The sequence below is a fragment of the Danio aesculapii genome, chromosome 14, assembly GCF_903798145.1.
Source record: "Danio aesculapii chromosome 14, fDanAes4.1, whole genome shotgun sequence".
Lineage (NCBI taxonomy): Eukaryota > Metazoa > Chordata > Actinopteri > Cypriniformes > Danionidae > Danio > Danio aesculapii.
In genome coordinates this window covers 14,813,158-14,837,707 of record NC_079448.1, presented here as the reverse complement: position 1 = coordinate 14,837,707, position 24,550 = coordinate 14,813,158, and the positions used below count along the sequence as shown (strand labels likewise).

General features: G+C 37.1%; 2 protein-coding genes across 5 annotated transcripts; one reads left to right on the top strand and one right to left on the bottom strand.

The window, feature by feature from the left end:
• Window positions 1-1,622: 1,622 nt before the first annotated feature.
• Window positions 1,623-11,991, bottom strand: rab9b (RAB9B, member RAS oncogene family). Of its 2 annotated transcripts, none has more exons than XM_056472052.1 (2): window positions 11,918-11,991; window positions 1,623-8,093 (listed from the first exon to the last, which is right to left on the bottom strand). In XM_056472052.1, the coding sequence occupies exon 2, from the start codon at window positions 8,057-8,059 to the stop codon at window positions 7,451-7,453; it is 609 nt and encodes a 202-aa protein (XP_056328027.1). In that variant the 5' UTR covers window positions 8,060-8,093; window positions 11,918-11,991; the 3' UTR covers window positions 1,623-7,450. The 2 variants fall into 2 exon arrangements, with proteins under 2 accessions (XP_056328027.1, XP_056328028.1); XM_056472053.1 differs by having other exon boundaries at window positions 1,623-8,125; window positions 11,918-11,965.
• A 251-nt stretch (window positions 11,992-12,242) lies between these two features.
• Window positions 12,243-24,492, top strand: fut11 (fucosyltransferase 11 (alpha (1,3) fucosyltransferase)). Of its 3 annotated transcripts, none has more exons than XR_008838823.1 (5): window positions 12,243-12,356; window positions 13,946-14,618; window positions 19,864-20,486; window positions 23,620-23,839; window positions 24,012-24,492. XR_008838823.1 is itself a non-coding variant. In XM_056472711.1 (4 exons), the coding sequence occupies exons 2-4, from the start codon at window positions 13,953-13,955 to the stop codon at window positions 23,780-23,782; spliced, it is 1,452 nt and encodes a 483-aa protein (XP_056328686.1). In that variant the 5' UTR covers window positions 12,243-12,356; window positions 13,946-13,952; the 3' UTR covers window positions 23,783-24,492. The 3 variants fall into 3 exon arrangements, 1 of the variants encoding a protein (XP_056328686.1); XR_008838822.1 differs by having other exon boundaries at window positions 23,979-24,492; XM_056472711.1 differs by having other exon boundaries at window positions 23,620-24,492.
• Window positions 24,493-24,550: the final 58 nt, after the last annotated feature.

Sequence of the window (24,550 nt, the reverse complement as noted above, 5' to 3'; positions counted from 1 at the left end):
AAATAGATAGGTCTTTAAAACAAACTTAAACACAGAAATGGAGGAGGAAAGTCTAATGTGAATTGGTAAAGTGTTCCAGAGTTTAGGACCAGCAACAGCCAACGCTCGATCACCTCGTTTTTTTAAGGAGTGTTCTGGGCACAGTGAGTAAACTGAAATCATAAGATCTCAATGATCAAGAGGGGGTATATGGACAGAGAAAGTCTGTAAGGTACTGAGGAGCAAGATTATTGACGGCTTTGTAAACAAATGCAATTTTAAAATCAATTCTGTATGCAATGGGTAACTAGAGAAGCGCAGCTAAAATAGGAGTTACAGATTTTAAACTGCGGGTGCCGGAGAGTAGCCTATAGCAGCCCCATTTTGTATCAACTGCAGACGAGAGGGAGAAGACAGAATTATCAAAATAGAGAGAGTTACAGTAATCCAGACGTGTTGTTATGAAGGCATGAATCACTGTTTGAAAATTTCTCTGGAATAAAAATTACTTGACTTTAGACAGTTGTCGGAGGTGGTAAAAGCTGGATTTTATGACAGTTTTCATAAAGTTTTCATCAAATGTAACAAAGATTTCTTGCACACTGGGTTATATGTGAGGCCAAAGATCCCACATTGACATTTAACAGAGAATTTTCTTTGGCCCCAAATAAAATTACTTGGAATTTATTTTTGTTTCAATATAAAAAATTGCCTGAGAGCCAAAGTTTAAGCTCCTCTAAACAAGTCAGGAGGGGTTGTAAGCCATTTACATTTTTTTGTTTTAGAGGAAAATACATCTGAGTGTCATCTGCATATAGATGGACGGAAACTTTATATTTATTGAAAATGGAAGTCAGGGGGAGCATACACAGGGCAATAATGTAGGCAACAATACACACCCAAGGATTGATCCCTGTGGAACTCCTCACAGTTGAGAGGAATACTGGATGAGGACTGATGGCCAATGCGCACACTAAAACATCTACTGGTCAGATAAGAACGGAACCACTCTAAAATTGTGCCACGAAGGCCCACAGTCTCTAAACGTTTCAACCTTGGGGTCAATCAGGTCAAAAGCAGAACTTGAGTCTAATAAGACTAATGCCATAGATTTCCCAGAATCATTTGTTGTAAAAATCTCGCTTGCTATTCTTAAAAGTGCAGCTTTAGTACTGTGTAATGCTTTAAATCCAGACTGAAATGTCTCATGGGGAAATTTATAGTCAGATATCTTTGTAATTGAGTCAAAACAACTTTCTCAAGGATCTTTGAAATAAAAGGAAAATTAGAAATAGGCCAAAAATTAGAGAAAGAGGCTGGATCAAGGTTTCGTTGTTTTAAGATATGGTGACCACATTTGAGACATGTATGCACAGAAGTATTCTAACATCTTGAAAATATTCAGTTCATCTCACTGAAGACACACAGACTATTTTAAGGATGGTTTTCAGTACCAGACTGTAGTCTGAAGCCTTGCTGTCTATGGAAGATGTGGGAGCTCTCTGATTACACATAAAATATCTTAATCTTCCAAAGTCTCACAGATTTGTAATGACATGAGGGTGAGTATTTAATAGCAGAATTTAGATTTTTGTGTGAACTAACACTTTGAATCTGTAAGCATAGACCACGCATGATGTGTCTGCTGTTGCAGTTTCTTTATTCATTGCATTTATATTCTTGCGAACTACATTTGCAAACAAAAAAGCAGTCTTGACCTCCTTATTGCATTGGAGATGATGTGAAGTACACAATTGTGGGCCAGCCATATTTAGAGATCATAACAACAACCTTGCTTTCAAAACACCACAGACGTTTAATCAGTTTAAAGACATCTGTTCGCATCTCAGAAAATACAGGAGTACCAACCTTTCACAAGGCAAACAGCAAAAAGTGACAAGGTACATTCACTGCAGTAATGCCCTTAATTAACCACAAGTCACTACTGTGGTCATGACTGGTCACACTGACAAATAACCAAAAGGAAATATGGTATTATTAATGGAATACAATAATTCTGTGAACTGTAACATATTAAATAGCAAGATCGCTCAAGTGGAAACAGATGGGATTAAACCCATGAAAAAAATGTCCAGATTAAATTTCACTAAACAATGAAAATGAACATTCCAAGAGAGGGTTTTTTAGACTCATTATTATATGTAAAATTCATTTAATTAATGTTGAGGTGTAATTATCTGGGCATTTGCTTAGTGAGATTAACCTAAAGCTCATCAAGTTGACATTTTGACAGACTAATCAAAACTTTTTGTATTTTGTAACACTGAAAAGTGCGATAATGTAATCAAAACAGTTCCCGATGTAACATCTTTCCATCACCTTAATACAAATCTGATGTAACAAATCTTCACTGTAAACCCAGACGTGTGGTACCTTGATTTGCTAGAAAACACCATCAGTAAACTAATACAGATTTTTCCAACATTAGGAATGAATGTTTCTGGATGATCAGCAGTTTGAGTAAATAAACACAGTGTTGCATCTTTTTCCATTTCACAGTGTACCAATAAACGTTTAAAACCGTACATGTATGTAGAAGATAACTGCCTCGCTGCAGTCTGCTGCACGATGATGTACTGGATGAGGTCCAATACGTATGACATTGTAAAGCCTGCTAAGGTAACAGTAGCGTTGAGGTATATGTAGACATTAATAACCGTTATGGTTGGGTTTAGGGTTGGGGTATATATAGACATTAATAAACCTTATGATTGGGTTTAGGGTTGGGGTATATATAGACATTAGTAAACCTTATGGTTGAGATAGGTGTAGACATTAAAAAACGTTATGGTTGGGTTAAGGGTTGGGGCAGTTGTAGACATTAATAACCGTTATGGTTCGGTTTAGAGTTGGGGTATGTGTAGACATTAATAACTGTAATGGTTAGGTATAGAGTTGGGGTATGTGTAGGCATTAATAACTTATGGTTGGGTTTAGAGCAGGGGTATGCGTAGACATTAATAACTTATAGTTGGTTTTAGGGTTCGGATAGGTGTAGACATAAATAACTGATATGGTTGGGTTTAGGGTTGGAGTATATACAGACATTAATAACTGTTATGGTTGGGTTTGGGTTGGAGTATGTGTAGACATTAATAACCATTATGACTGGGTTTAGAGTTGGGGTATGTGTAGAAGTTAATAACTAATAGTTGGGTTTAGGGTTGGGATAGGTGTAGACATTAATAACTGTAATAGTTGGGTTTAGGGTTGGGATAGGTGTAGACATTAATAACTGTTATGGTTGGGTTTTGGGTTGGGGTATGTGTAGACATTAATAACCGTTATGGTTGGGTTTAGGGTTGGGGTAGATGTAGACGTTAATAACCGTTATGGTTGGATTTTGGGTTGGGGTATGTGTAGACATTAATAACCGTTATGGTTGGGTTTAGAACAGGGGTATGTGTAGTGATTAATAACCATTAGGCTTAAGTTATGTGTAGACATTAATAACTGTTATGGTTGGGTTTAGGGTTGGGGTATGTGTAGACATAAATAACTATTATGGTTGGGTTTAGGGTTGGGATAGGTGTAGACATTGATTACTGTTATGGTTGGGTTTAGGGTTGGGGTATGTGCAGACATTAATAACTGTTATGGTTGGGATTAGGGTTGGGGTGTGTGCAGACATTAATAACTAATAGTTGGGTTTAAGGTTGCCGTATGTGTAGACATTAATAACTTATGGTTGGATTTAGGGTTGGGGTATATGCATGTGGACATTAATAACTGTTATGGTTCGGTCTAAGGTTAGACATTAATAGCTTTTATGGCTGGGTTTAAGGTTGGGGTATGTGCAGACATTAATAAGTGTTATGGCTAGGTTTAGGGTTGGGATATATACAGACATTAATAAATGTTATGGTTGGGTTTAGAGTTGGGGTTTGTGTACACATTAATAACTGTTATGGTTCGGTCTAAGGTTAGACATTAATAACTGACGGTTAGGTTTAGGGTTGGAGTGGGTGTAGACATTAATAACTGTGATGGTTGAGTTTAGAGGTGGTGTAGACATTAAGAACTGTAATGGTTTCATTTAGGGTTGAGGTAGGTGTAAACATTAATAACACACAATGTAATGCGCAAGTTAAAAAGTAATTTAAATAATTTGCGTTTCAAGCAAGAAACAATCGCACCCATGTCCATTACCCTTACCCATTAGACCTTTAAACCAGTACGTCATCGAACTGCAAGCTGCAGCAAGGACACACACAATAATTGAACATGTCCAACTTATTTCTTTTGTTTTACATGTATAGCAAACAAACATACAAAAGCAGGCAAGTAAAGGTCTGTAAACAAAAATATGGCTACATGTTATGCATTAACGCAACTGTCAGTTCAGAATATCAATCCACAAATTTGGGTTTCTGTGGTTGTCATGAGACCTATAGCATAAAATAGATCAAAGGCAGAGAAAACATTCATATTCAGGGAAAAAGCATTAGGAAATAAGTTAATATTATAAAATACATAAATGAAAGTACCTATAAATGCACTGTATCAAGGATTTACAAGTGCCCTTTAAGCAGGGTCATAGGTCATTCAGTGCAAAACTGGGTACCGTGTGCTTTGGTTTCATATCAACACTGGACTAAAACTGAGGAAACAATTTACATGAAATAATTAATCAAACATTATTCTCAGGTTTGGTGTAAAATATAATAATAAAATAAAAAAGTCTCAAATGTAGACAAGTGTTGTCAATGTTTTACATGCTTTCAGACAATTAAATGTGCCTGTGTCTATGCCATTTCTCAGAGAGGCCTTCATTCGGACACGTGCTAACTTTTAAACACCCACACAAATATACACACACACACACATACAAACAAACAACCACTCCTCTGCTCAACACTACATCACAGCCTCCAGGTTGAACATGCAATTAGACACAACACAATCTGACAAATGAATCAAACTCAAAATAGTAGTAGTAGTAGCTTCTTACAGTTACAGAAACTCCTTACATCATGAAATTTATAAAAGAGCAAAAAAAAAAAAAAAACTACTTTGATACTACAATAAAAGAAAGTCCCTTTCTATCTAAAAAAATGGTAGTGAAACATCTAAAAAAAGATTTGCTAGCTGTGTACACTAATCTGAGGTTGTGTTTTTTACAACATGTACCGTAACAAAATGAATGAGATGAAGAAATTTGCATGTTTCATCTCAAAGTCCTTCTTAATAAAAATATTTAAAGGGATAGTTCACCCAAAATTAAAACTCAATAATTTATCACCCAAGTGTAGAGGTCTGCAGGTCAGGCGTAGGACCCGACCTTGCGGCACGGGAATAATTCCTGAATAAAACACGGTAGCAGTCGGTAACTCAGGTGTAATTTGAATGGGAGCGAGCGGGCAGTTTAAAAATATAGTGCTCCAGAGTCCTGAAGATATTTCGGAACAGCATATCTGTGATTTCCTCATTGAGCACCGGTACATCCAGTGCTCATGACTGTTATACATGAACCCATGGACCAGCGCTTTCAGCATGTGCTTTTTTTTTTACCGCATTATTTGCATAATGGTATTCAAAGCGGGTTTTACCAACATGGGAAAGCAAAGTGAAGATGTGCTGTCCTTCAGGTTGCATTAGAAATGGACAGTTTACTGTTAGGAAACCCACATCAGGCAAGTCTGACGTATGGGAGTCTTTATCATGCGTCATAGGTGCAAATGAAAAAAAAATTACCCCTTGCGCAATGTGATAATACCTCAAAGTTTTACCCTTTAGCAGTCACAAGACTGGAACCTCAGGTTTAAGGTGGCACTCATGTACAGGCTGATTTATACTTCTGCGTCAAGCGCACACGTATGCTACGGCGCAGCCTACGCGTGGACGCACAGCCCTCGCCGTCGCTGATGCGCACCTCTCAAAAAATGTAACTACATGTCGCAAAGACACATAGCGCAAGCTCTGTGATTGGTCGGCTTGGTAGCACTGACAACTGTGTGTGGGACTGAGAGCTGCGCGAGCCCGATGGAACGATTGTTTACAAGTGTGGAGTCCCGTGAAGGAGCTCCGGATGGAAAGTTTTGTTTTGTGTTTACCTTATGGTTAAAGTTGTTGCACGTCCGCCGGTTCCTGCCTCAAAATGAGCGAGTTTGAACTACTTGTACATTAAGGAAGCGTTCAGAAAAAACAAAACACCATCGAAGATACAACACAGAGGAACATAAACACCTCACTGCCAACTAGCGTATTGGAAGTGTTGCAGAGCAACAGAAACAGCGCGCAGAAGTATGAATGCACAGCTATGCGCGTTGCATGTGCCGTGGGTCACGCTGATCACTCGATGCAGAAGTATAAACCAGGCTTAAGGGGCAAACACGCAGAAGTATAAACCAGGCTTAAGGGGCAAAAAAAACTGACATTTAGCCTACAATCCTTGCACAACACACAGTTTTATTAGTTATCTCTCTCTTTTGGTAGTACCCAATTTAAACGTGAGATTTTGGAAACCAGATCTAAATTTAGTGGAAGCGGTTGGGTCCGGTATAAAACGGGGCAGGGTCGGCAGCAGGGGAACAAAGGCTGAATATACGGCGCTATTGGACGATGTTCTATCTACAGTACCTTTCTGTACTGATTTCCCTTGAATGTTTCATGACCCTTGCCTATGGATGATCTTAAATCTCTTAATTTTTCAATCCAAAGGTTTGTAACAACACAAGGGTGACAGAATTTTTTTTTTTTTGGGTGAACAACCCACTAACTATTTTATGATAATATTTTGCTTATGTTCTTTTGTTTTCTTCTTTTTAATTTGTGGTGAAATATGTCCAAAACATGTTCCTGACAGACTTCACCAAGAAAAAATTACTTGAGCAAAATAAATAAAATATGCGTTATTGACTTCAGTACCATATCAATTACTGATATCAGTGGACAGTAAGCAAATTTGGGGTTATGTATTTTAAAATATCAGACAAAAAAGTACTATAATAGCCCAATAGTAGGATGGTCCAAAACAGCAAAATGTTAAGGCTAAATCATCATTCTATGTCAGAGAAAAGCAACTTCAGTCCTGGAGGGCCACTGTCCTGCTGAGGTTTGATCCAACACTAATCAAACACACCTGAACAAGCTAATCAGTGTCCTCGAGATAACTAGAAAGCTACAGGCAGTGCTTGATTAGATTGAAGGTAAAATCTACAGGACAGTGGCCCTCCTGGACCGAAGTTGTCCATCCTTGTTCTATGTGAGGCTGTCATAAAACACTTCTAAAAGCACCACATCACAAGCAAACAAACCTTCGACTGGGAGATTTCATAGAATATGTTATTCGTGCCAGACTGCGAAAAGATAAATGTATAAAATACCTTTACTTTTAGGTAGCTCTGTTAGAAGGAGACCACAAGACACACAGGTCTGATGCCTCTACCATAATTCTCAAGCACGGCTGCACGTCCATAGTTTCAAAGGCCAGGAGCAACTTAGAGGCACCTCAACAGCAGGACGAGCGGGTCACTTTACGGTTTCCATGGAGATCGATGGAACTGCTCAGCAAGGTGTGGTCAATGGGGTCCTCGCTAGCCAAAACCTCCCGAACAGCAGCTTCAAAAGCAGCCCCCACATTTGTGTCATCCTTGGCACTGGTTTCAAAGTACGGACAGCAGCCGTTTTCTTCACACCAGGCCCTGGCCTCATCCTCACCGACCTCACGTTCTTCCTTGTCTACCTTGTTTCCCAGTACCACAAAGGGGAAGCGCTCCGGGTCTCGTACATCTGAATAATACATGAACTCTTTTTTCCAGCAGCCCAGATTCTGGAAGCTCTGCAGGTCATCCACTGCGAACGTGAGCAGACAGCAATCTGCGCCACGGTAAAAAGGCGTGCGCAGGCTCTTGAATCGTTCCTGGCCTGCCGTGTCCCAGATCTGTAGGGTGACCAGCCGACCGTCGATTTCAAGGTCGCGGTTGAGGAATTCCACACCGATGGTATGGAAAGACTGCGAGTCGAAGCGATCGGTCACATAGCGGTTCATGAGAGAGCTTTTGCCCACGCCGCCATCCCCCAGAAGAATGACCTTCAGCAAGAGGCTCTTCCCGCTCATAACGGCCCCTGGTACCACACACGCTCAGTGTAGCCTGCCAAACACATGCGGATACAAGCATACAAACTACATAAAAGACAAATACAAACACAATGACAAGACAATGATTTTGAAAATAATAATCAACAAGAATTAAAATAAAAAGTAGAATGAATTTTAAAACGTAAATTGTAGATTAGTCCTTAACCCAAGGGTGTAGAATTAGCATGGACGGAGGGGACGTGTCCCCACCAATATCCACAGATTATTAAAATGTCCCCACCAATAATTGAATCGCTTGCAAAATAAAGTAATGCTTTGTCAAAATTTTCCAGTCAGGCTTACTGTGCAAGACTCAGGTGAGACATGGACATAAGCCGCTACATTTCAAAGAAGTGTCAGTCAAAATTGAAGTCAAGTTCATTACAAGACCACTATAATAGTAACCATGGATGTGCAATTAATAAAAAAATTGTTTCGATTTTGGCCTCCACAACGATAATAAAAAACAACAACAATCAAGATAAAATAGTTATTGTGTCATCCGCTTCCCTCTTTTCAGAAGTCTGCATTCATTCCTTGTCAAAGTAAAATCATGTAAATTTACCTTTGCACTATAAGACATGCTTAATTCAATGTTGTTTTTATTACTAATTGTATTTAATTTATTTATTTGTTCATTAAAGTTTTTTTTAAAGTGCAAAATAGAATAGATCACCACCAATATCAAAAGCAAATCTACGCCCTTGCCTTAACCGTTCTAAACAGTGCGGTAGATAATGCACTGTTTATCAGGAGTGGGCCAGATGCTCTAGTGACTGACCCTGAGACTTTGGACAGGACATCACCTTCTCTGAGAGCACACAGGTTGGATAAACATAGGACTGTCATCTGCTTTCCAATATACATTCAACTTAATCTGATGTGAAATTTTCGTGCTCCATCACAAGCAATAATATTCTTATAGTTAGTTAATAGTTAATATGTGTTTATGACAGAAATTTAGTTGAGGTCAAATATACTGTTTATGGGGCAGTAGTCATTATTTACTCATGCTTTACTTGTTTCAAACTCGTTTGAGATTTATTATTCAGTTGAACACACATGAAGATATACTGTAGAATGTTGGAAATGGGAAACTGATGATATCCATATGAAAAAATTATTAAGACTTTTTAAAGACCTTCTCAGAATATTTTAAGACCTCATCGCCACTTTAAGTTCTTATGAGTATCAAACCTTTAACTTAATAAACAGTTGTAGTTAAATAAATCTGTTGCATAGTTGTGCTCCATTGAACTCAGATAAGCTCAGAAGAAACAAAGCTTGAAAGAATAAATTGTTGTTTTCAGCGACAGGCCTCAGCCACTGTTTAAGCTCAACTTTCTCCAACCAGGAGTAAGATTGTCGTCTGTTTCGCTACATGTAAAGAGTGTCACATCACCTTCCCACGTATGTCGCAAATTACGTGACTTCACCCGGAGTGAAGAGCTTGGCCGGACGTGCCCCGGCACCAATCGCGTGGATCGAGCACACCGTAGTTAATATTAGGAGGAAAATAATTATATTTATACTTTTTTTGGAGTCAAAAACTTTGGCCAACAGTTGAACAAAATTTAAGACCTCGTAAAAACACGATTAAGACTTTTAAATATCTTTTAAGGGCCTTCATTTTCTCATAATTGATTTATCAACTTTTAATACTTTTTAAGAGCCTGCGGACACCCTAACCATGATGGTTGTCGGTTTCCTATATTGTTCAATATATCTTCTTGTATGTTCAACAGAATTTTTTTTTTTAACTCAAACTGATTTAAAATGAGTAAATGATGACAGAATGTTGGGGTGAACTATCCCTTTAAAAATAATCTGCCCAGGCATCAAACTGATGTCACCAGTAGGTATGGGCCGCTATAAGATTCTAACTGTATGATAACCTTGGAAAAAAATATCATGGTTTCACGGTATTGTGATTACTGCTCTAAAATATATTATTTTTAAATGTCTGGGTAAAAAAAACAAGACTTTTTTCCTCTTTAAACACAATGGCTGCGTCCGAAATCACATACTTTCTATACTATACAGTAAAATATACTAAACACTATGCGACCCGAGTAGTATATGACCAACTACTTTTGGCGAGATTTTAAAGTGCGCATTCAATGGACACTACGCCATCCCATTATGCACGGCGAGAAAATTCAGGAACGGATGTGAAGCAGGTATGCCACGTGATGATGAAAAATGCCATCCATTGTAAGTCCGAGCTCCATTCATACTGCTCACAGTACAGTATAGAATGTACTTTTTTAAAGGTCGAGTAGTACATTTCAATTCAAATGCAGTACCTACTGAGTAGTAGGCGATTTTGGTCACAGCCAATATGTTTTCATTGAGAAACATTTAAAATATTTTTGAACTGTAAACATGTCAGGCTAAATAATTCAAATGAATCATTGACTTCTGCTGTCTTCGTTAGTTTCAAAATCACAGATTTCTTAACAATTTAAAACGGCATCTTTGGATATCTTTTCTGCTGGAGATACTGTTGTCCTAAAAAAAATCCTACATACCTTAGGAATGATATAACCGAAAATGTTGGCGGTTTTAAAACAACTGGTAATTAAATGATTATCATCCCATGCCTAGTCACCAGAAATTGAAAACCATTCCAGATAGTAATAAAAAAAAAGTCAAAACAAGCTATGTTTTTGTATGCATAGCATATTTACAAGCATATGTTTATGCTTTTTAACTGACACAGTTCTTTGCTAATTATTTTCTAAAGTTATTTGTTAATTGCTCACCTCAATAAAATATCAGGGTACAATACCAAAGTAAATAGTGTCAATTTTGATACCCTTTTTGTGATGGCAAAAGAATTCCCTTCACAGATTTAGCAGTGTTACACAGCTGTGAACAACTGATTTTTTAAAGTAAATTTAATTTTTGCTAATGTGACCAAAACATAGCAATAGTAACATTGTAACACACAATTCGAAATATCAATTACAAAACACAACACGTACAAAAATGGTTTAGCGTGTATTATGCTCTTAAAAATAAAAATACGAGAGCTGTCACTGGGGTGGTCTTTTGAAAAAAGTACACATTTGTAGTTCAAATGTGCATTTTAGTACCTGAAATTCTCAAGAAGTGGACTCTTAAGGTACAAATGTGTACTTTTTGTAAGGCACCAACCAAGACTCAAACAGCTCTTGTAGCTTTATTTCTGAGTGTATCTAGCACCTGCTATAATTGTTAGCACTTAAAATAATAATAATAATAATAATAATAATAATAATAATAATAATAATAATAATAATAAGGGATCTCCCTTTCTAGTATGACACAATAAATTCTAACATTGTACCAATTTCGCCTGAAAAAATGGTTACCAAACGGTCAAAAAATGGTGTAGTACTGACAACGTAGCTACTACACAATACAGGCGGAATTCAATACATTTTTTAACATTTACTTTTTTTATTTTAACGCATAAAAAGCAGGAAGCATATGATTTTTCTCTGCGCATGCGCAAACATGCATGACAGCTCTGTTTTTAGCATACAAGTGCTAAAGCTAAGGCTCATCTTTGTTACTTATATTAGACTGTATTACTCAAACTCAACTCGCACTATAATTAATCAACATAACAAATATTTTTATTTTGCGTTTGTTGTCATTTCACATTAGCATAATCCCAGCCCGTTAGCTCTATTTAGCTCAATGACTAACTTAGCAGTTTTTCATTGTTTATTAAATAAACTCCAGCACAGTTACGCAAACGTGAATCTACAACAAGAAATTCGTTGCTTTGGGAAAAAAACATTCTAGTGTTAAATGACCTGAATCATGTAAAAATACTCTGTGAATTACCTCATATTGTACCGCGAGCAGTGCTGTTGGCAGCAGCAAAGATTTCACGAGCTGCGAGTGAGGGAGGGAGGGAGAGAGAAAGGGAGCGAGAGAGAGAGATTGAGTGATTGTGAATAGCCAAAAAAGCAGTCTGATTTATATGTTTTACTGCATACATTTTAGTTATGATTTTCATTCTATCGAATGGTCAGATAAATTGACCTATAATTGAAATCCTTTAGTGTTTTAATTTTTTTTAAAGACTATATGGTTTTAATTCTCATCCAGAACTCAAGGTGGCAGCAGCCCACTGCTCTGCTTTTCCCATTGGCATTCCTCAAAGCAGGAAGAAAACTCATGCAACAGCAGCATCCTGTGTCCATTCTGTTCTGTTACAAGACAGTAATGAGGAAAAACTGTGGAAATGCAGCAACAAAACATACGTCTGTCCTGAACTAAAGTAAGCAAATACGCGATAAAATAATTCTAATGTTACTTAGAAAACGTCAGTGTTTTTCGAAAGCGTATGTTTGAATTCACCTTTTACTTCTATATTGGAAGCATTTCTGGACACACTGTAATAGGCACAAATGATGGCTAAACTGTTCTTTTATTAGGCTTTTGTTGAAATCTGGGTACTATTGTGCTCAAAAAGTTCTCTAAATTAGACGACTTTGTAGGTTTTAAGTCCCAAAATTCTAGCAGTTTAGCATGATTTGTAATGTAATTTATTTTCTGTTCGTTTACTATTACATGGACCTGAACTGTTCTAAATGTCTTGTACGGTTTCATCACTATATATATATATATATATATATATATATATATATATATATATATATATATATATATATATATATATATATATAGTTTTCTACTCCGGCAAATAAACAAAGCACACTACATAAGTACAAACATTAAAGACAAGTGAACAGTTTAGAAATGAAAACAAAAAAAATGAAGACAAATAGAATAAAGTTGTAAATTAAAGACAAAAAGACTTAAGTAACTAGTAAAGAACAGCGCTTTGATTTTTAATTTCACAAATTAATCTTTAATAAAACTACAAAAGTTTCAGTCAAATGCAGTGAGTAATTTTCACCTTGTCTTTTGAATTTTAGTTAATATTTTAAGGACACTTCAGCCCGCATATACAGTTGAAATCAGAATTATTAAACCCCCTTTGATTTTTTTTTCTTTTTAAAGTATTTCCCAAATGATGTTTAATAAAGCAAGGAAATTTTCACATTATGTCAGAATTTTTTTTCTGGAGAAAGTCTTGTTCGTTTTATTTCGGCTAGAATAAAAAAACTAAGAGCCATTTTAAGGTAAAAAATATAAGCCCTTAAAGCTATATTTTTTCGATTAGTCTACAGAACAAACCATTGTTATACAATAACTTGCCTAATTAACCTATCCTGCCTAGTTAACATTATTAACCTAGTTAAGCCTTTGAATGTCACTTTAAGCTGTATAGAAATGTCTTGAAAAATATCTAGTCAAATATTATTTACTGTCATCATGGCAGAGATCAAATAAATCAGTTGTTAGAAATGAGTTATTAAAACTATTATGTTTGGAAATGTGTTGAAAAATCTTTAAACAGAAATTTTGGGAAAAAATTCTTTTGGGAATAATAATTCAGGGAAGCTCATAATTCTGACTTCAACTGAGGGTTTTTTAAATCGCTTTAAAAACAAATGGACAGATATAAAATACCGGCACACCTTTTAGATTTTTCTCAGCTCTTTGTTAAGACACTGACTGTGTTCATGAGGATACTCACCTAAAGGGGAATTTTGAAATAGTGTGTGTGTGCGTGCGCGTGCGTGTGTGTGTGTGCGTGTGTGTGTGTTCACAGAAAACTGTCAATATGTGAGGGTTTAGCACTGACCTAACGCTTCTGTGTTAGAAAATGTCATGTACTGGTTTAATTTAGCCCTTGTTCTCTGTATTAATATTCACACTACAGTGTACATACTTGAATTATGTTGCAATATACAACTGAATTAATCCAGTGTTTCAACTCAATGTACCTTTCTTTTTCAGGTCAACTATGGCGCTTTGCTTGTGGCTATTTTTGGTCCTGCCAATATGCTGCTGGTGTCAGGGGGCAGTGGACCTAGGGGACAGTGGTGTTTTCCAGCCCCAGAGTGCCCTCACTGACATGGAGTTCGCCTCCGTCAGCACTTACCGTGGCCCTGGAAACACTGACCCTCGCCCAAATAAAGAGCTGCCAATCCTTCTATGGTGGAGCTCCAATCTGTTCCCACACTTTCCTGGAGATACAGAGCGTGTGGACTGTGCCCACTCATCCTGTCTGGTCACAAGCAACCGTAAGGTTCAGCTTTATCGCCGCACGGCATCCATTATTTTCTATGGCACAGACTTCCGGGCATATGAGGCTCCGCTGCCGCGTTTGCCTCATCAATCCTGGGCACTTTTTCATGAAGAGTCGCCCATGAATAACTATCTTCTGTCTCACAGTGTTGGAATCAGACTGTTTAACTACACGGCCACATTTAGGAGGGAGTCGGACTACCCGTTAACACTGCAGTGGTTGCCCTCATTGGATTATCTTCTGACACCTACGGCTGTTTCGCTGCAAGAAAAGAACCGCTGGAGAAAGGCCGGTCTAGCACCTGTTCTCTACATGCAGTCCCACTGCGATGTGCCTTCAGACCGAGACCGCTATGTTCAAGAGCTGATGAAATATATAGAGGTAATACTTATAGGTTTTAAACTCAGTTAATAAAATTCTAATTTTCATTTCAATTAGAGATCAAATTAATTTGTAAATACTTCAGCAGGAGTGTCCTGTTAGTGAACATCCTGAAGAATGCATTTGTAAACATTAGAAATGCCCATATTATGGATTATTCATGTTTTCATATGAATTGCAAGGTCAAAAACACTTTTATTGTTTTATAATATTCATGCATTTTTATCTTATTTACCCAAAGTAAATAAGAATTGTGGGTAAATTGACATAGGAACGCTGCACAAGCTTGGGGCTAGGCTGCTGTGATGTTGTGAAAATTAACTTTAACCATTGATTCCTCACACCCTTGTTTTTAGACCATAACAATATGTTCTTAACAGTGCAAAGCACAGCATCTACACAACATGTTCCACTTCAGCGTTTAAGGGAGAGGGGTTCAAATTTTCCTGGGTTTCCACAAGCAACAAGTAGGCCAGCGATATTTCACTCAGACGCCACCACAAAACTGCTTGGGATCCATTTGGAGAACAACTTGTTTTAACGACTCTTAAATAGACTTTCTTTTGTAAGTCATTAACTTTATTCATGACGCACTTTCAGTTTTAAAATTCAGCAAAATGGTTTCATTCACTTAGAGAATAAAGGTCGATATCAAAAATCCATAATACGAGCAATAATTCTCAATAACACAGTTTACAAAGTGGCAGCCAGGACAACAGACAAAGCATAAGATTATTGTAATGTGGATATGTTTGAACCAGTTCTGCAGTTTATATATCATTTTATATAATAGATTTTAAAGCCTGCAACTTAGTCATGTAAAGGTGAAAGAAGCCTGTCAGTGTCACCTTTAATTTATTTTTAGAATGGTTTTTCAGCTTGTTCATGTTTTTACTTTTTCTTTCTTTTATATTTTCACTTTTCTGACTTGCCTGACCTTCACAGACTCAACAAAATGTCAAAGAAGGTCAAGTGATAGTTCAAAGGTCTTTTACAGACAGTTTGTTTTGGCAAGAATCTATGCTTCAGGTTTCCAAAACAAACTAACTTTATTTTAGACTAATTTTGTTCCAAATTACATTACAACAATTTTGGTTTAAGGATATTTTAGGGCCAAAAAAATAAAATGCACTACAGTTTTTTTACACCAATTAAAAAAAAATCTTGCTAAAAATCACATATTGTATTTGATGAATTTTCATGTTGATTTTTTTGATTACATCCAGTCAGTATCCGAGTCAAATTAAAAAAAAAAGATTTTAGAACATTGTTTTAATTTTCATGTGTTCCATAATAATGACGACACATGCTTGTTTAGGTAGTTTGATGTAGAAGTCTTACAACAGGGATCAAACAGCCATGTACAATTTAGCTTCAGCCTTAATTAAACAGACCCAATCAAACTAATTCAATTCTTCAGGCTTGTTTGAATCCTACATGTAAGTGTGTTGGAGCAGGGTTGAAACTGAACTCTTAGCTAGAGCATTGCTAATCAGTACCTAGTTTGGTAACTTGCCTGATTTTTCTAGCCAGCTTGATTTTCTTCAAGTAATTAGTTGCTCCATGTGAAGACAATACAGTTGTTATTATTATTATTATCATTATTAGTTGTAGAAGAAGAAGAAGAAGAAAACTGGATCAGTTATCTACAGTTGAATAAAATACAATTCAAATTATTTAAAAGTGCAAACATTCTGCGTTTATTCTATTAATTCTCAGAATTATATTTTTAATCTTAACCGTTCTCAATCGGTTGTTTTGCTTAGGGCAGGGGTGTCCAAACTCTGTCCTGGAGGGCTGGTGTCCTGCTGAGTTTAGCTCCAACTTGCTTCAACACAAGTTAGAACTAAATTATTCTACTACTAGTGTTACACAGAGTTCATATCCTGCCAGTCCCATTTTCAAAATAAGAGTCCCATAAACATAGCAAGTATAATACAAGTTTACATAAACTAAAATAAGGGGGAAAATAACATTGTTGTAATCCCACAAGGAAACCTTGTGGCCAATCAAACGCAGGGCATACATATGATCATGATCCTTTGTGCATTGTAACAGTTGGTGTTTTGTTCTAACTGGCCTGTTTTTCACTAGGATTTAACACTCAAAGTATTTACATGAGAACGAGGAAACTGGTGTTTGTGGTTTATGGTATTTCATATCCTTGTACTAAACTTATTCATCTATGCCTAGCTCAGGGGTGTCAACCTCAGTTCCTAAAGGGCTGCAGCCCAACACTGCTCCAACACACTTAAGCTGTGGTCACACTAGACTTTTCTCCCCATGAACTTCCATTCATATGCACCTGAATGTGTCATACTGGAAATGCAAGTCGCATCGCTTGACTGCGTGAGACCAATCGAGGATCAAAACATGACCTCTCTGCAAAGAAATTAAATATATATGGACCAATCGCTCGCTTCTTTGAAATGTCTAATCATCTTGTTTAATCTCGCCCCTTTTCGCAGTGTCTCTCAGTGTTTCTATGGCCTGTTTGGAAGAGTTTGCAGGTTTTTTTTAGGAGCATCTTATTTTGCTGTTGCCACGGTGACCAGAGAAATGTTCTGAGTTGAGATATAGAGGGTAGTAACTATAACACACTGATTGCTTGTTGGTTAAGAGGTTCTGTGGATTATATTTGGTAAATAATTTCAAATCATTGTTTCTCTGATCTATCTTAAACACTACAAGGGCTAAGCTTGATAGTTGCATGTGTTGAGTTTCTGTGTTTGCGCTAGGGCTGCACTATACAAAAATAGCCATAAAGTACTGTTTATTTAATTTGCTTCTTTGCATTAATTTATCTATGTATGTAATCTATATATGAAATTTTATGAAGATGGCGGCGCAGTGGGTATGCTCTGTCATCTTACAGCAAGAAGGTCGCTGGTTCGAGGCCAGCTGGGTCAGTTGGCATTTCTCTTCGAGTTTGCATGGGTTTCCTCCGGGTGCTCCGGTTTCCCTCACAACTCGAAAGACGTGGTATAGGTGAATTGGGTAAGCTAAATTGTCTGTAGTGTATGTGTGTGAATAGGAGTGTATGGGTGTTTCCAAGTGATGGGTTGCAGCTGTAAGGGCATCCACTGTATAAAAAACATGTTCTGGATAAGTTGGCAGTTCATTGCGCTGTGGTGACCCCAAATTATTAAAGGGACCAAGCCGAAAAGAAAATGAATTTTATTTTTTGGATCGCTTTCAATTAGTGGTCATGGGAAATAATCAATCTGAAATTGGATGGGTCTGCCCTGGTGTCCCTCGGGGGTCGTTCTTATGTCCCATACTTTTTAGCATTTATATGCTTTCATTGGGGCAAATCATCAGCAAATATGGACTGGGATACCACTTTTATGCTGATGATACCCAAATTTATATCAGCTCCAAATCCAATCTGTCTGTTACTGCCACAGTCCTCTCAGAGTGTGTGCAGGAAATTAAAATGTGGATGCACAAAAATTTGTTAAAAATTGAATTGTTCTAAAACACAGATACCACGCTTTATTGGCACACCAGCAGCCACTCTCAAAGAGAGCAAGTTTAAATTGAATTTAGATAAGGCTGTTGTCTGTCCATCTACCAAAGCACGTAACGTTGGTGTGATTTTTGACACTTATCTGCCACTAGACTTGCACATCAAGAGCATCACAAAATCTGCTTTTCATCATCTGAGGAATATTGCAAAAATCAGATCTTGCCTCACTCTGATGCTGAAAGACTCATTCATGCATTTGCCACTTCCAGGATCTGGTTAAGCTGCTAAATAATCTAACGACTGCAGTACATTCAAAACACACACTCCACCACGACAGCACATCACTGGTGTGTTTTATAGCTTGCATTGGCTACCAGTTCAGTCCCGTATCATTTTTAAAACACTCACACTTTCATATAAAGCTCTATATGGTACAGATCCTTCCTATATCTGTGACATTGTCTCTTAGTACACACCTTCTCATTCCCTGTGGTCTGCTCACCCTTCAGCAGCCACCCTGTAGATTAAAATCAACGGGGGAGAGAGCCCGGCACCCAGGTTATGGAAGGCTCTCCCTTATTCTGTAAGAAATGCCTCCCCACTAGCTAGTTTTAAGATGATGTTAAAAAAACTAATCTTTTTAAGACTGCATTTTTAGATTCTTGATTATTCTACTGTGTTTATATTTTAGAATTTTTTTATGTATACTTGTATTTTATTGCATGTTTGATTTATCTGTTGTTGTAGTTCTTTGGGTTTTAGAAAACCGCATTATAAATAAAATGTATTATTGTTTTTATAATTATTATTATTATTATTATTATTATTATTATTATTATTATTATTATTATTATTATTATTATTATTAAGATGCACTGTCCTACCAAGTCACACAGTCTAATATTCAAGACATCTGGTGAAATTATATTCATATCACAAAAAATATATATTTTGCCATATTTTGTTTTTCTACAATATATTTTGCAATTAAATACAATTTCAGATGACTTTTTTTTTTAAAATAATTCATAATTTTAGGCTAATTGGAGCAAAGATCCGAACAAAACAAAAAAACAGTGCTTGTCTGAGTTGTATAGTCTTCAGACACAGAACTTGAATAAATAAATGCAAAATATCACTGTATAGTCTTCATCGTAAAAATAAGTAAATATAAATAATCGTTGTAATCTAAAGCTACAAACGTTAGAATTTCTTGTGCTTTATTCCTTCTTTTGTCAAGTGGTGAAGTTTGTTTCTCGCCATTGGCTTGCTTGGTTTTGGGACTTGTAGAGCTGCGCATTGATGGATTCGCTCTTCAGTGTTTGGACTTTCAGCAGTGAAAATTTAACCACACTGAAATGAACGAAACTGAACTTCAACTATGAAAACTGGACTGACACCGTTTCAATCTACTAGAACTTCTATGTTAAGCTGCTTTGACAATCTAAATTGTAAAAGTGCTATAGAAATAAACATCAATTAAATTGAATTGAGTTTAAGCTTTCTTGAAATGCTTAATAATAATCACAGGTCTAAAACATGCAATTGATACATTTTAACCACATTTTAGACAAACTTTGGAATGGCAAACTGTTGTACCTGATCAACTGGACATTGCACATGCTACAATGTGACTATTGTGGAAATGCACATTGTGAGATTGATGCTGACATGATATATTGTGCAGCTTCAGTTTGCACACATTATCAAATAGAGCAAACTTTGATGTAAATGTATGCTTAACCTAAAATATCCTAATTTGTGTCTCCTTCTCAGATTGACTCATACGGGAAGTGCCTTAACAACAAACCCCTGCCTGAATATCTGGAGGACACCAGCACAGCCACTGGTGAGGACCAGCGCTTCATGAGTTTTGTGGCCCGTTATAAGTTCCACCTGGCCCTGGAGAATGGCCTTTGTCCAGACTACATGACTGAAAAGCTGTGGCGACCCATGCACCAGGGCTGTGTGCCCATTTACAGGGGCTCAACAACTGTAGCCGACTGGCTGCCAAACAATCATTCCGCTATTCTCGTCGATGATTTTTCCACTCCACGAGAGCTTGCCGAGTTCATCAAAGCTCTGGATCAAGATGACGTGGAGTATTTGCATTATCTAAAGTACAAAACACCCAGCGAGGTCACTAACTTGCGTCTACTAAAGGAGTTGGAGAGCAGAGAGTGGGGTGTCAATGACATGAGTAAACCAAACTACTTGAACGGGTTTGAGTGTTTTGTGTGTGACAAAGAGAATGAGCGTTTGGCAGCGAGGAAAGCACACAGAAAGAACCCGAAACTGAACCAACCTCCTCAACCAAAGATGGCCAACAGCTCACACATGGGCTGCCCGCTACCCAGTCCTGGATACGGACCTGTGGAAAATGTTGACCCAAATGATAGGTAAACCCAACCTTCAATACTAACAACTTCAATTTTCTGATTGGTCAGTTGTGACAATCTTTCATAATGACTGTCACCAATAGCAATGCTGTCATTTGAACCTAGTGTTTTTTCACATAGGTTGTATGCAAGGCTGGGAATACTGTATTTTACTACAGATTATTACTTTTTATTGCATGCTTTAAAAAGTAATTATTAATGTACAGTGCATCCAGAAAGTATTCAAAGTGCTTCCCTTTTTCCACATATTTTTGTTACAGCCTTATTCTAAAATGGATTAAATTAGTTTATTTCCTCAATACAATACCCCATAATGACAATGTGAAAAAGAGTTTTTGAAATTGTTGCAAATTTATTCAAATCAAAAACCTGAAAAATCACATGTACATAAGTATTCACAGCCTTTGCTCAATACTTTGTTGATGCACCTTTGGCAGCAATTATAGCCTCAAGTAGTTTTGACTATGATGCCACAACCATGGCACACTTGTCTTTGGGAATTTTTTGCAGTACCTTTCAGCAGGGTGTCCGTAGGGTTGTAAAAGGTAGTTAAATTAAATTAGTCAAATTAAGCGCATTAAACAGTAATAAATGTTATCTGAGAAGGTATAAAATTTTTGAGCCCCCTTTTTAGATAAATTTTAAATTTGTGTTAAGTGCAGGCCTTTATTCTAAAATTTGCGTGGATTTATTTATGTTGAGAGTAGCACCTGAGTGATATCATGTGAGGTGGTCTTTGCGCGCGATGAAACAAACTAGGTACCCGGCTGGCTTGCTGCCAAGTGAGCTCGCTTTCGTTCATTAATTAAATTAAAACATGGAGAAATGCAAGTTTTCGAACCTCTGGCTAAAGGACTCAAGATTTAAAGACTGGCTTAGGGCTGCAGTTGGCAACAGCCGCGAGGCTTAATACCCCGTCTGCAAGAAGAAGATTATTTTGACACTGTATTTGTTCATATCAGCTGTCTATCACTCAAGGCTTTCCGCTGTCAGAGAACAGGGAGCTTTTGTGACCGCTAGAAATGCTAACGGCTGAAGAGTGAAAAGTACAAAGATTTGCAAACCCCACCTAAAGTTACAAATAATATCGCTGGTGACAGCGATCATGTTGATCCACCAGCCGAGATTAATCGAGTGTTTTCGGAGAAGGTGCCCGAATCTCGATGCGCTGCATTCACTGCGTGTTCAGGGCAAATGTCCGCTAAATGTCAAATCTAACACTGTGTACATCATCGCCAAAGAAGCTTCGCTTTTAAAGTGAAGCTGCGTCTCATAACAGAACGGTATTGCGCCGGTGGTCATCGTGGGAATCCTGCTCTGCCCCTTTCATATATTGGGCCAGCTGACTCGCCTGCTTTTCAGCGCATAACGAGACTGAGTGTTTAAAATGACACAAACCGAAACCAAAACTTTCAAAGAGTGACAGAAGTGAGACTTTTCTTACTTTCTTTTGTCCATTCTTTTTTGAGATGTATATTATTTTTCAATTTAGTTACTGATGACTGTTTTGCAGCTTTCAGCATTGAATTGAATGATTTATTATAATCTTACGTTTATGTTTTGTAGCAGAAATATTATTAATTAAATTGACATGCATATAAAAACAATTGTGCAAAATGGATATTTCTTACTGCAATGCTTCATTTTTGTTTGATGCAAACCATAAATTTATTTTTCATAAAGTAAAATATTTTAACTTCTTTTGTTAAGAAAGCTTTATATGGGTGTCAGGATCACTGATAATAATTGATTTATTACAAGTCTGTAAGACTTATTTGAGTTAATACTTAGGTTATTTACTAAAATATATTATTTAAATAGTTTATGGAGCTGAGTACAGTAGTCTGTATAAAAGGCTGAATAAACCTATGCAAACAATCTAGTCGTTATGAACAAATTATTTAACAAAAGATGATACTGCAGTAAAATATTTGTAGTCTTTTAATAAGCATGATATATACAAGATAGAGAGGGTATAAAAAGTTAATAGTTTGTTTTGAAATTTGTGAGACGGATTTTGTCCAATAATAAACTCGAAACACACATGGTTGTTGTCATACGGTGAACTCGGCCAACCATGTAATATCAGTGTCATCATCACAGCTCCAGCAGTTGCTCTTCAGAAGCTGCACTGGCTGAATCAATCGTCTGATCTCGGAGTGCTGTCGCGGTACTTTGATGTGACAGTCACATGGCATCGGCGCAGCATCAATGCGAACAAAAATTCTAACTGGCATGCGCCGCTTTAAGACAGATTCCGATTGGTCTGCGCAGCGCTGCATGAGGTCGAACGCACCTATTATTGGCTGTTTTTTTTAAGGGGAGGAGCTATATTATGCCCCACCCTCTCTTCATGTTTCAGATCAGATTATGTCAAAGATTGAATAAAAACACGAGACTTATAGCACTATGGTGGTATGACCCAAGTTTGATTCCAGCTCTAGGTCCTTTGCCGATCCTTGCCCTCTCTCTGCTCTCCACACTTTTCCTAAACTTTGTTTGAAGTATACCAGGGCCTTTACTCTATAGGCCTGGTTGTATGACACTGCAGATAGACATGATGGTCTCTTTCATTTCATTCAAAGTTTAACTGCCACCATCTTGTGCCTCAGTTTTCTGTGAAAAAGAAACCAGCAGATTTAGACCTTTGGTAATATTACTGTAGTGCTAGTCATTCTGCTGGAATGATTGTTTTCTACACTGTAATGAATGATTTTGCAATAGATCACTGCACATTTGACGCATCCATCAAGAAAGCAGAGCTCGTTGTCAAGAATAATTTGGAGAAGCTTCTTCTTATAGGATAAGAACAGACAGTCTCATGAATAATAATGACAAACCGGCGCTTTAGCATTGATTGCTGCTCATTATTTGCTGTCAACACAAAATGCATGTTCTAAAATACCACTAGAATACTTAAATGTAAGTTTTCTTATAAATAAATTAAAAAATACTGCAGTTGTCTTCTATGACATGCATCAGAAACACCTCCTATTTAAAAAAAAAAAACTTTAGCTTGCCACATTTCATTTGTGAAGTAATAGTTACATTTCTGTAACTTGAAATGTGTTGCAGTGCTTTTTGGTGTGATTTAAAAAGCAAGACATGAAGTGTGATGTGTGTTTGTTCTCAGCTGGCTCCAGATGTGGCCGCAGGACTACTGGCAGAGTCTGGATCAGGCAGAGGGTTTGGAGTCGCTCATCAGACACAACGTTTCCGAGCCATCGTTACTGTGGCAGCACATCCAGAGCATCGCTGTGAGGAGAGCTAGAGGCCTATCAAATGACTCGAGGTGACGTCTCGCATCAAAACTTCCTCTGACAGCTCAAGACTCAACATATTTTTGGCAGCAGGTATAACTTGACAAGCCACCCAAGGCTGATGTGCCGCTGTCAGTTTGTGAAATCTCTGACTAATTCATCTTATGTTTAAATTCTCCTTTGGGTATTGTATATTGTGTATTCAAAATGAATATTTTTTTGCTTTCCAAAGAGCTGACATTGAACGTCTCACAAAATCACTCAGGCTTGCTTGTCAGAAGATCTCATGGAAGAATATCACTGCAGTTGTGATGAAATCTCTGGCTAATAGTTCATCTGAGGTAAAACATGTCATATTTCATTACAAAGGGAAAAAACATGGCTTATTTTAGGATGCTACGATTTTAACATGAATTTTTTTCTCTTTTTTTGAGAGCTGAGGACATTATATCCATTCAGAAATGTATTTTTTTTGTGGAATTTATTATTGTAATGAGCAATTTCCAGTTTATATCCACAAATTATGCTAATGGGACCTTTTGTTGTCATAGACTGTTACAAAAATGTCCTGTTTTTCATTGATGTGGACACGCTTGAGTGAGCGTTTCATGAGATTCAGCTAGATTACTCCAGGAACTGTTTATTTGTAAAGTGTTTATGCATCTCAGTATTTCTTATGCAGTATTTATATATATTTTTATTGCACATTCTTGTAACAAAAACAATAAAAGAAGAATACAGCTTTATTCATGACAATGGTTACACAATGCTACTGATATATTAAAACAGTTTCTTTAAAATATT